This window comes from Egretta garzetta, unplaced genomic scaffold, assembly GCF_000687185.1.
Source record: "Egretta garzetta isolate BGI_Z169 unplaced genomic scaffold, ASM68718v1 scaffold91, whole genome shotgun sequence".
Lineage (NCBI taxonomy): Eukaryota > Metazoa > Chordata > Aves > Pelecaniformes > Ardeidae > Egretta > Egretta garzetta.
In genome coordinates, this window is record NW_009258661.1 from 2,710,787 (window position 1) to 2,724,060 (window position 13,274).

A 13,274-nucleotide genomic window follows, 5' to 3' on the forward strand; every position below is an offset into this window, starting at 1 on the left:
AAAACAAGCTGTCACTAGGTTAACCAAGCCCCAAAGAAGGTGCGTAGTACCTGCTCTTAGCAAATTCACTTACCGATTATCAAATCAATTTAGCGATTCGCCGAAGCGCCCATCATCCCTCAAGGCCGTCGCCACGCCTGTCAACAAAAACCAGGCGCCGGCTCCTCTCTTAAGGACATAACATGTGTCAAATTGAAGGTCCTATTCAAATCACAGCTTCCTGCCAGTTCTGATCTCCTCTTCCATCTTTCATGCCATAATCTGCTTAAAACGAACAAAACCCACTGGTTTGAAAGTGCTGAACTTTCCATCTGCCAGCGAGGCCGGTGGTGGCACCGCGGAGGTGGCACCGGCCCCTCAGGCTGCTGCAGCAAAGCACCCATCAACACCAACAGACAGAGGTACAAATAACTCCTCCCAGGTGCTCAGAGAGCTGCCACTGATCTTTCTGGTCTTTATCAGAAAAAAAGATTTCTTTGTTGTTGATGTTAGATAAATAAGGTCTTTTTCAACACGAGCTTCTCCCTTGCTAGAGGCGGAACATATATGTGGTGCAATCGCGGAAACAACGCTGCCCTGCTGTACCCTGTCTCCTGTCCTTCACAGCAGCACATTAAAAATAAAATTTCCAGTCCCATTTAAATTGTTCCAAAACACATGCACTTGGGGAAATCTGGTGATTCTATACAGAGGAAACAGATCTAAATCTCTCACCGTACTTATGTACAGGGTACTTATCTGCATGAGCATTATTTCAAGCATGCACATGCTAATTCTGTGTCCTGAGGTGTGCATCACAATCCCACAAATAACTCCCCACAATGTGAAGAGATGTGGACCAGCAAGATACATTAACAGAAAGCAGCAGCATTAAGTTTAACCCAGTGACACTCTGGCATTATTAGCCATGTGAGAGCCTGGGCAGAATCTCAATTTACAAAAGCAAAATCTCAGCTGTGCCCAGCTCCCTCTCCTCTCCTCGCCATGAGGTCCACAGAGCCAGCACCATGGAAGCTTTACGTTAGAAATAACCCCCTGCACAAAACGCCCTGCCGTTGTAAGCACTGCAAACTCTCAAACCTCTTCTGTGTGAGGCCCCATTTTAATCTTTTGAGCATCCTTTCTTTTTAAAGCATAAGCAGATTAAGCTCACCGAGCATCCTTCTTCAGCAATCACTGTAGATGCATTAAAATACAGTAAATGAAGAAGGGCCGATAAGACTGTAATGAATGCATTATCTCAAATCCCAGATTGCTATAACTTTACAGAAGTAAAGAAATGAACCTAAGAACAGACTTTAAATACTGTTTCAAGGATAAAGTATCAATGTATTGATCTTATGAGTGCTATTATCAGATGGCTATCTCTGGGTGTCAGGTGAATCCATTCACTGCTAGAAAGACCTGCCAGGTTGTCAAGGCCTGAAAATTATCCTTGCTAATTATTTCTCTCCTACTGCCCTTTTCCAGTTCCAACTTCTGACTGCTGCCAAATTATTCCTTGCAGTGTTATCAAAATGTTGTCCCCTTCCATCTTACTTGATCATGATGGGAAAACATCTGAACTAGCTCTGCTAACAATGCAGCAATATTATGTCAGAGATCACATGCGGATGTTTCGCTATCTCAAGCATTAAGCAGGCCAAACCAGTTTGCTAGGAAGCTTTCTTTGAAATGAGAGCTTGCTTTTCTTCTACAGAAAACATTAATTTCCTCTTACATGGCCTCACCTTCAAACCCCTCAGAGTTGAGCCCCGCACCTGAGCTTTCATATGTTTCATATATATTTCATATTTCTTGTCTTTAAAGCGGACCAACACAACAGCTGTTGGAGCTGCAAGCAGCCAGAAATTGCTGTTTTCAGTTTCTTGAAAGACTTAACCTGTAAGATCGCAATCCTGTACCCTGGAAATACAGCAGCTCCCTTCCAGACCGTGCCCGGTAAGGGGACACGCAGCTCAGCACGCACATCCCCTAAACTACAAAGGGAATAGGAACGGGAACATTTTATCAGAGGCAACATAAGGAATATCCATTTTTAGTTTTGACCAATTTGGGTCTTGGTCTTGCTACTACTAAACTGTCTGATCAACCACCATATGGTTCAGTGGGAGGGCTAACAGGCCTTTCATAAATGGTATGCCAGCAACAACAGCATGTAGCTTTCAGCATTACTTAGTAAACAGCATGTGGTTTAACATCAGTGATGGGTATGATTGAAGGTATCTACTTCGGGTATTTCCTGAAGGCAAAGGCCCCTAAAATTTTTCCTAGTTAAATGGGGAGCAAGGGGAATATTAGATGAGGTTGAGAAGAAAGATGCAACTATAAATTTGAGGATGGGTGACTCCATTTATGCTCAAGAAATAATAGGTTTTACTTTTACTCTCTTGAAATTTCATCTTTTGAATGCAGCTCATTAAGTGAGTGCTCACATTCCTGCCTCCCAAACAGAATGAGACCTCTCAAGCAAAGAATTTCAAATGAATCTCTTTTAAAACCTTCCTGTTATCTCCAATCTCCTATTTTGAACTGGATGTAATGACATTTCTTTTTCTTAAGGGATATTATGGTCCTGCCTGGTACGTGCCACCACAAGATTAAACGTGTCACTCAACTCTCAGCAAGCTACCTTCTCCTCAAGGGCCTGCCCTAAAAGGATCTAGATCTCAGAGAAAGGAGAACAGAAATTCCTGCTCAACTAAGGATGATGAGAAACTAAAGAAAAGAGGTTTCCTCCTCTTTGCAAATGAATCTTGTAATTTTGGCTACTCATCTGTGGGTAGTTTTGCATTTTAAAAAATTAAATCTGCTGCTCCTTGAAAACCCTTGAGCGCTGCATGCAGTCATTTAGCACTGAATTTGTTATCTTAGTTGTAGGCACTACCACCCTGAAGGATGGAAAGGTTTTATGTAGGAATAAAAATCAACTAAAATCACCCTTCCAGCAATCTGGTTAAGGTAAAGAGCAAACACAAGTGGTGTTGCAGGCATGAACTTCAAAACACAGTGAAGTTAAAAGCTCTATAAAGACAAAAATGACAAAATTCAAGAAATTGAATCTATCCCTGGCATGATCAAATCCCAAAGATATCTCTCTCTTCCATAAGAAATATGTGACAGATCTTGTGCTAACGTATGTTTTTAATTCTAAAGTTACATTCCCCACGTGGGGTGAGCAACGTTGCCTCTTCCACCCTTTATTTGGTGTTTGAGAGTCTGCTCAAAAATCAGGTTTGCCCCCAATCCCAGAGAAGAATGATTCATCCTTAACTCATAGGGAGACACTTCAGGCGTCTTTTCCTGGACGATTAACAGTCCCCTCTGGAGAAACTAAGGCTCTTTTGGCAGACCAGGTGCCATTTTCTGTGCTTGAATAAACTATTAACAAACTGTTAGCCCACTGCAGGGGGAAGAGCACTTTCCCACCTGGTAATGCTATATCTACTTCTGGTGGGAAGCCAAAATTCGTATTTCTTACACACATGGAGATCAGGAGCTATGTTTTATAAAAAAAACCTCCTGAAAGGCCAATGGACATGGATAGCCAAGCTATCCTTGAGGGAGAGGGTACCGAAGGCTTTCCTGCCCAGGCAGCGAGCACGCTGGAGGCAGCTGCAGGCAGGAGGCAGAAGGGGCTGCGATTTCCCGGGAATATGAGCCAGCTTTGCCGCTGCTCTGAAGTGAGAGGATAAAGGAAAGCCCCCTCTGAGGACTGCTAGCCTAGACGGGATGGTGATAGAAAAGGACATTATCGGCCTTTCAAGGCGTGTGCTGAAAAGCCCAACTAATTAGAGAATACAGAATTTTGCTTATTAAGCCGGGCAGAAAAAACAGGGAGCAAGAGGACATGTATTCAGGGATACGACTGTTTTCCCCAAATTGTTTTTTCTTTACAGAAGGATGAGTGCTGTGTGTCTCGAAGCATGAGCAAACACATACCTTTTTTTCTCATTTTCAACCACTAGATTGTTATTTCATTTCTACCAGACAGTAAACTCTTGCTGTGTTTTAGATCCTTTTTCAACTTTAGTTAACCTTCCCATCCTGTCTGGAAATACAATGCCTGTGAACTGGGGAAATAACAGGGACTACGTTCACATTGCTGCCTGATCTCTTACATCATGTGAAGCTTTATCACAGAAAAAACAAAGCAATTCAGCCCTGCAAAGCCTGCGGTTATAGCAGCAGCGCTGCTGTATCCCAGAGCAGGAATTCCACCGGGGCAGGCGCTACACAAACCCAGCAAAGAGACATTCTTTGTCCCAAAGAGCTTTTAAACTCAATATAAGAGACAGCAGAGGGATTCAGGTGGGAGGGCAAAAACATAAATATGATACTACTGATCAGCAGAGTCCGCAGTGAATGCATTTCACAGCCTGCCTCCCCCTAGAATTAAAAATCCTTTTGGTGACCCGCATTATAAAATCAATTTTAATGAAAACCTTTTTTGAGACATAAATAACCAGGCAGCAAGATGTATCTTCGCTTCTGGTTTACACAAGTTTTTGGTCATCATCCCTTAGAAAACAGTTCTTTAACATGCGATAAAACAGGAAAAAAAAGTAAAACCTGACTAAATCTACAGAGTTTTCTAACTGCAAAAAACATGCCTGACGTAATTTATTCTCTTGGCATGAAATTATAGCAACTGTTTAGAATTCTTCAAGGGGAAAAAAAAACCAACCCCAAAACCAAAAATGCAATCAGTGAAGCACCAGTATAACAGACAATTTAAATAATTTCCTGCTTGGTGCCTTAAATCATGATTAACATTGGTGAAATCTATTCCCACTGTTTGAGACCCAGGGAAATTACTTCCATGGGAAATACTGGCCAACAAGCTACCAACAAGCCCATTAACAACATCAAGGTTTTGTTTTGATTCTTTGTGTGCCAAGGAAACATTATCGTTTCTTAACACATTTGTGCAATTTTATTTTTTTTCCCCCGCAATGTTATCTCTCTCTGTTATTTCCAGAGGGCCTATTGGAGTAATTACAAAGGGTCATACATCTCCAGGGGAAGATGTCCCAAAGTCCCAGGACTGTTAGACTTGCCTGATGGAAAGAGGCAGCACCGAGCACAAATCAAACTTCACATGTTTTTAACGAACCTCCCAGGACCCTTGTGTACAGCCGACCTTGGCGCGGGATGGCACGCAAACACACCCGACCCGCGCGCTCGGTGCTCTGAGTCTGCAGCGCAGGAACGCCCGACTGCAGCCTCACGCACTTCATGGCTGTGCATTTGACTCTGAAAAAACTGCCTTCCTGTGTCTAAGTTCCCAAAATTAAAAAGCTACAAGCAATTTTGGAAAACTTGGCTCCCTGTTTGGTGGCCATTTCCCCCGAGAGCAATCAAATAGCCCTCTTAATAGCTGCAGGAGCAAGTTCTTTCTGCAGTGTTAGTGAAGCCCCCATATCGAGCCATACTAAGCGAAGAGCTGCTTCTATCTGAGATGTATTTGCACAGAGGGATGCACAGAGGCTCAGCTGGCTCATCTCACCTCTAACCTGGCTTAGAAAGCCTCCATGCACGCACAGCCTCCCTACCTGCGCTCGCCTCTCGCCGTCGCTGCTGGGGGAAGGAGGCTGACATGGACATGTCAGAGCAGAGCTCCTGCTAACTGTCCTTTCAAGTCTATCAAAGGCCTAGCCTGTACCTTACAGCCAGGGCCAAACGAAGTCACCTCCTCAGAGTGAAACACTTTACCTTGAAGAAGCCTGCCAGATACTCTAACATGGTGGCTACCTAATATAGTGAAGCAGCACAAATAGCTGTCACCTGCTGTCCTCTCCCTTCTCCTCCCATAATCAAGTAACTATTCCAGAAGAACAGAATTTAGCAAGCTCCCATGCATAGGTTTTTTCCCTTTTCTTGGCACACTGAGTGCCCAGAGTGAATGCCAGTAAATCCAGTGGCCTAAGTACCCAGTAAGCTCAGCACGTAAAGCTCACCTTTACAGCTGGGGAGAGACAGTCCCATTTTTCTACCTCAGACAATCCCACATTTCAAGTAACAATCCTATTGAATCTGCTACCTTTCATTAAAGTAGCTCTTATAACTCTGTCAAATTCTCCAACCTTTGTATTGATTTTTTTCTCCTATTCAAAATAACTCTCCTTTACAACAAGAGCTGGCTGTCAGCCTCTTATCTCTTATTTTCACCCCATCTGATCCTCCTTCGCCTTGTCAGTCTTTCCAGGTTCCAATTAATCATGTAGAAAATCAGGGATTTATGTTAAGAGGAATGTACAACTCTTAGCTCCATCATTAACATACTGTAATTGCAGTGCAGCGCTACTGCCGCCGACCTTTTCAGCAAGACGGTGGAAATCCTTTGGGGAAAGCAGGACATTCCCAGACAACATGAAAAGAGTTATATCTGGTTCATGTTACTGGATAGTTATTTCAAAATAAAACTCTGGATGCACTGTAACATTTGCAACTCACTCTAGAAATTACTGGGGCCTGGCAGGCAGCAGGAAGATGCTGCCATAAAACCAAACTGCTGTTACGTCCCTAAATTTTATCTGGGTCTCCACACGAACAGTCCCAAGATGCGCTAACCCTTCCACTAAACATATTTTAATTTCAGACCATCCTCTCATGTTTCTTCTTAATTATCACAGGGCATTCACAGAAAAGATCAGCCAGATGGAGACTAAATATTTCACTACTACAAGATGAAGCATTCCGCACTAAAATGGAACCTTGATTGCAATAAAGTCATTAATTAAAGTCTCAACTGATTCTCCTGTCAGTGTATGGGAGGCGCTAAAGACAACTGTGAGGAGATGGCGTATCAGCTACACTAAGGAAAATAAGAGAGTAAACCAGACAGTTATAAGATGATGTTTAATTTGCACTGCTCACGGTCTTTACAGCGCAACATGATGGAAACTCAGCCATGTGCTCAATATATCCATCCATTTTAGGTTATAAAACTGTGACACACTGATTTCCTGACGATGAGAAACCTGAAAAAGTTTTAAAAGCGGTGAAGAGCAAAGAGGAGTAAAGTCCGGAGGCTCCTGGAATAAAATCTTACTTTACTGGAGATAAGACAGAGCAGCAGTTTTGGCCTTTTAGCATGTTGTATTTTTAAAGTATTTTATGTCAGTCTGGACGCCCAAAGACTGTGGGGAAAAGGGAGACAGAAGACTGTAAGAAAAAAGACCAAAAAACCCCATGCTAAGTGTCAGCTGGGTGTGTGTGTGTGTGTGTGTAGGAATTAAATGTGGAATTCCCCAAGCCATCTCCTTGTCTGACTGATTTAAGTCAGGGGTGCCGTAAGAGATGTAGATGGAATAAGCAGTGCGTGCTAAATTCCCTGGACACTCTACAGCACAGACAGCATGAGTATGGAGCCAAATCCTCACTCAAGAGTTTCACCAGCACATCTCCCATCAAAGTCACTGGGAGCTCTAAGTATCCCCCAATAAGTGTGGATTTGGTCCTTGGAGAGTATATTACAGTAAAATGGCTTCAGACAGTCAAAGTCTCTCACTGTGATATATTCCCAATGGTCCTCTTTAGGTCCCTCCATCATTTATTGACTTCTACTTTGCTACATCCTGCCAGATGGAGGCAAGGAAATTTGAAGAGCAACTAGTAAACAAAATATAAGGAAATAAACCCAACACTGGCTCCCTGTTTCACAATTAGTCTTTACTTGTACTTGAAACCAACACCAGCTATCTTTGCAAAATTACAATTACCAGATATAGAATCACAGAATGTTTTGGGTTGGAAGGGACCCCTAGAGGTCATCTAGTCCAACCCCCCTGCAGGAGCAGGGACACCGCTAACTAGATCAGGCTGCTCAGAGCCCCATCCAACCTGGCCTGGAATGCTTCCAGGGATGGGGCCTCCACTACCTCTCTGGGCAACCAGTTCCAGTGTTTCACCACCCTCATTGTAAAGAACTTCTTCCTTATATCTAGTCTAAACCTACCCTGGTTTAGTTTAAAACCATTACCCCTTGTCTTGTCACTGCTGGCCCTACTAAAAAGATTTTCCCCATCTTTCCTATAGGCCCCCTTTAGGTACTGAAAGGCCGCAATCAGGTCTCCCCGCAGCCTTCTCTTCTCCAGGCTGAACAAGCCCAACTCCCTCAGCCTGTCCTCATAGGAGAGGTGCTCCAGCCCCCGGATCATTTTTGTGGCCCATTTTGTGCTGGATACCAGAAATAATAAACCCAGCTGCAAGACAGCAACATAGGGTGTTAGTTCTCTCCTGTATATCAAGAAAACATACTGTGATACGCTCATCTTTTAATGTGAAAAACCATGCACAATTATGAACAGACTTACAAATGCACCAAGAGTAAAACTAAAGAACAGAAAAGGCCCCGGTTCTAACATTAAAAAGTAAATATCCCCCTGCCAACCACAGGTGGACAAAAGGCTGGGCGTACATCTACTGTAGATGACTCCAGGTGTGATAGAAAGACTTAACATTCAGGATAAAAAAAAAAGAACATTAACTAGCCTAATTTACTCTCTATAATAAAGGGTTTTGTGCACTGAATACCACATGTTTCTTCTACATTAATGACATTGATTGTCTTCTGCCTGTGATAATATAAAACATCAACATTTAAGTGATACAATGAGAGGTAGGATAGCACACAGTGATAAACTTTGGCAAGGAGATCTGAGCGTTCAAATTAGAGAGACTAGCTGTAGATCTAGGCTACGCTGAAGTTAGGATGTATATTCAAAGGGAAAAGGAAGAAAATCAAAGCAGCAGCAAGAACAAAGATACCATTAGAACCTGGAAAGCCTTCTAAGAAACACGCTTAAAGAAGAGCAAGATTGTTAATGCAAATGATTGTTTTGTAATAATAATTTAGTAAAATGAATCTATCATCATAATGTAAAAGCTCATTAATCAACATGAAAGGGTGTTAGCTTTTCATTTTCTGCTGGGATGGTTTGGGGGGTTTTGTTGGGGGTTTTTTGGATTTTTTTTTAATGGAGAAGAACTCGAGACCTCCAAAAACATGCATGTTGGCACTTGTGGGTATGAAATTGCACTGCTATTTCAGAAGCCAAGTTGATGTTCCTATTACCAATTTGGCCTAGACAGTGCAAGTTTGTTCATGTAAGATTAAAGGGATGAGGTCTCTATGGCATACTGCAGTATGGTCTTTGGAATAAGATTCTCATTTACTAAATAAATTACTGTATATTACTGTATAATGGTGTTCACATTATAACTGACAATTAGCGCGATTAAAGAGAAAGCTCATAAACAGCCAAAGCTCACATCAAATTAACACAGTCATGATTAAAATCACTCTTCTGATTTCAGCTCTTCACAGAAATAATCAGCATTTTGCATAAAAATGAGTACGAAGCAGCTCACAAAAATCACAGTTACGCTGGGACGGCGGTACCGACCTCCGCCAGCACAGCACAGCGTTGCCACGTCAGCTCTTTGCTTGCCGATGAAATATTAAGCGCTGGGTTTCCCTCCTCGCAGGCAGCCCTCATGGTGTGCCCTGCCTTGCTGCAAGCTCTGCGCAGGCAGGGCTGGTAACCGGTGCAGTGACACCGGAGATTAAAGTGCTGCAATTACTCCTCTTGGCTCTAATGAGGGGAACCTGGGTTCTCTCCTGGCCTGAGGGGAGCTCATCTTCTTTATTTTAATTTTGTCACTTCGCCATTTAAATGGTTTCTAGCATTTGCATGTTCATTTATACCGCTTCGACTTCAGAAAGCAAAAGAAAAGCCTGAGTAATTATAGTGGAGAAGAACAATAACAAAATACAAAGGAGTCAGCAATTCATTAAAATTTAGAGAATGCAATGTCAAAAACTTTTCTTAACTTGAAGAAAAAAGGAGGGAGACTTTTTCTAAACTGGCACAGAGCCCACGTCCTCATTAGGATTCACACTCCACTTACACAGCAATACGCTAATGGTATCGCTTTAATCTTCATCGCCAAAGCACTCGAGTTCCTGGCCTCATCCAGATGATGGTGCTAAAATGGCAAGAAGGAGGGAAAAAGAAACTTCAGGCCAATGCTGACCAGGTCTGGTATCAAACTGGAACCTGGCTGTGGATGGAGGTTTGAAGCACGTGGACATCTCTGTTCACGAATGCTACTTCAGAGTCAGCCAAGCTCACAATGGCTTTGTAAGGCTCAAGGATCACCAACGAAAACCTAATCAATAAGTAAGCAATCAAGACCACGTAACGAAAGAATACCATTACATATGCCATGGTTTGAAAAGGAATCACAATATGCTACGGCTGCATAAAAGTACTGCAAGATAATACGCCTTTGATCGAACATGCCTTTAAAGCAGGAAACAAAAGGATGTTCTCATATATCTTACCAACTAATTTAACATATAAATCACAAAAAAATATGATCCAGATGGGCTTCAATGAAGGAAACCAATTAACGTAGACAGCCTTACCATCTGACACATTAGTTGTAATAATAAAAACCAAACAACATGGTCAAACAATAATGCTCTGTATTATATCTGACATTTCTAATTAGTTTCTGCATCCTCTTCAAGAAAAAAGACTACCAGCAAGCACTTTGTTTCCCAGAGGAAAAAACATCTAAACTTCATGAGCATAGCGCACAGTCTATGGATGAAGCTGATCTATCTGCGTTCCCTTGGGATGTGCTTTGGAACTAATGGGTTTTGCATAGTCCACATCTGGTTGCACAATTAGACTCAGAAAATGTTTCCTTTCAGCTGCATCCCCACCGTAACTGCTGCAGACCTGGAATGCCAATACCTGTGTCCTCCTTAAAAGCTTTACCTATGTCCACGGGCTCAGAATAATCAGAGTGATTTGGGCTTTGCTTTCTGTAGGATAGGATTCAGTTTCTTCCTTTCTACAGCCTTCCTAGAAATGCCACTTCTCAAATGAAGTACAGCTTTTTTTCTGGCACAGACCTCCCAGCATCAGGCAATTAGGGTTGCATCAGACAGTTGCAAGCTGAACTACAATTAGCATTACAAATTAAAAGTTCCACCATGCATACATGTACAGTTACTGTTTGAGAGGTCTAATCCCAACTACGAGGACTAGGTTTATATGTATCAGCAAGGACTCAGTTTCATCACCTTAGACCTACTGGACCCTTTAAAAGCCACCCATGAAAATCCTTTTCAGCACGATTGAAACTTGTACTTCTGAGGCAGGAGGTAGATAGCATCACAACAGGGAAAGGCTTGGTTTGGAAACTGCTCTTCCTTTAAAATCAGTAAAGGAAAGGCTGTGAGAATTCTGCTAATGCCATCATACCCAGGAAGGCCAGAGAACAGAGGTTCATGGCATTCCAATGAATACAAATCACTTGGAAAATTACATTTTCATTATTAGGATTAACACCAAACCTATCTGATACAGCAATTTATTTTGCACAGCATTCATAAACAAATGACCTAAATTCAGAAAGGCAGTCTCTTTTGTTTTCAATTTTAAAGTAGAAAAAAAAAGTAATATTCCAACCAATTGAAAAGAAACTGAAGAATATCTAAACCAAAGGAAAATTTATTTCTTGGGAATTTGCTTTTTTCCAAATAGTTTCCATTCATCAAGGCAGCATCAAATAGCCTTGGCATCATAGGAAAGGGTTTGTGAGTAGAAATACTATTTCTGACACAAACAAGAAGGCCTAGGCTCCTTTACCATCTCCACTCCCTGGAATCTCAAAAGAGGAGTTGACTGGCTCTGTAGACTTCCTGAGTGCTCCTTCTGCTGCCCAAAGATAGGGTTACAAATAGCAGTATTGCCAACAGCTGGGCCTTTTCTCAGTGTGTTCAGGATAGTGCCTTGTAAGAAATCACCAGAAGGTGTTGGAAAAGCTCATTAAAAAGTAAGAAAATAAAAAATCTCTGCCTCACAGAACACCCAACGTACAGGTTTAGAATTGGGAGACAAAAAATAGCTTCTAATTCTCATGTGAGGGGGCAGTTGGAGCAGGGAGATGAAAATTGGAGGGTTTGGTCATGCACCAGAGTCTATATTACTACCTCCTTTTGGCTTTGGAAGCCCCTTCCCACGTCCTAAAAAAGTGACTTGGCTAAAGCCACATGCGAGGAATTATGGCAAGCTGGGGGCTGAATCAAGTTCTTGCAAGACCCAGCTCACAAGACAACCGTTTCTGTTCACATGTGAGCTTTCTGGGCAAGCACAGCTCCCCCTCAACCTGCTCACGTCTCCACGCCACGCTCTGAAAGTGCTTATCCGCTTACCGACAGGCAAAGGTAATCCCAGATAACATCTGTTTTATCTCACCACGTAAAACCTTGAATGTAGAGTGAAAAGTATCAACAAGCTCTACCGACACAGAAAACACTGCACTGATGACAGAGAGACCTAAGACTATCGGTCACAAGCCAAGGCCCAACCAGGCGCCACAGCAGCCCCCGGTGCCGGGACCCATCCTGGCCGTCTAGAGGCACATCCCCGTGGCCGGCTGCAGACTGTCGCCCAGCCCCGTGCTCTGAACACAGCCGCGCTCGCAGGGTGCTGTGCCAGAGCCGATACCTTGCTCCCGCTGCGGCACGGCGCTCTGCTATGATAGCTGGGCGGCTGGCAGCCCACGGCTGGCTCGGGTCCAGCTGGCTCCGGCAGAGGCAGAGCAAACACACAGCTGTTTGCACAGATTTAGGTAGACGTCCTGTTAGTACAAAGCAAGGGACCGCAGCTGAATACAGGTAGAGAGAGGGCCATGCGTGTGCAAGGGAGCAATACTGATGAAAGGCAGTCTCAGCACAACGGCTCCCAAACCGCTGCTATTTGTTTGCAAGCAGCATGGGAAAGAAAAGATTTGGAGGACAAGGAGGTCACTTTGCAGATATTTGCAAGGAGATCCTCCCACACATGAAAAGCTTATGGGAGAAACGAGAAAAGTGGCTGTTTGCAACTTAACCCATGGGACATGAGAGCTGGCAATGCTAGCAAAGCAGAGCTCCGAGCTGACATTGCAAAAGCACGTAACAGATGATAGATAGAGTGCTGCAAGGGCCGGAAGGGCCTTGAAAGTGATATGTTCATTGAAGGAAACATTGCCCTATTTCACAGTCGTCTCAAACCACAGCAATACGTTCTGATTTTATTTTTTTCGAGAACATAAGCGCATGCCTTTCCACTCACCTCAACAGGGAACCTCTTGCCATTGATGCTGTGCTCAGAGCCAGCTGAACCGTTGCTTTGACCCCAGTGAAACTCCACTTTCTCTGCCTTGAATCTGCCCGGCAACCCGGCACCACTGACAAAATAATCGTCCTT

General features: G+C 43.2%; 1 protein-coding gene across 1 annotated transcript in view; it reads right to left on the reverse strand.

Annotated features, from left to right (window-relative positions):
- The window catches only part of PTPRG (protein tyrosine phosphatase receptor type G), a 413,949-nt gene that overhangs the window by 172,473 nt on the left and 228,202 nt on the right, over positions 1 to 13,274 (reverse strand). Inside the window, 1 exon segment of the mRNA XM_035903838.1 lies at positions 13,140 to 13,271. Coding sequence (XP_035759731.1) covers positions 13,140 to 13,271 — 132 coding nt within the window.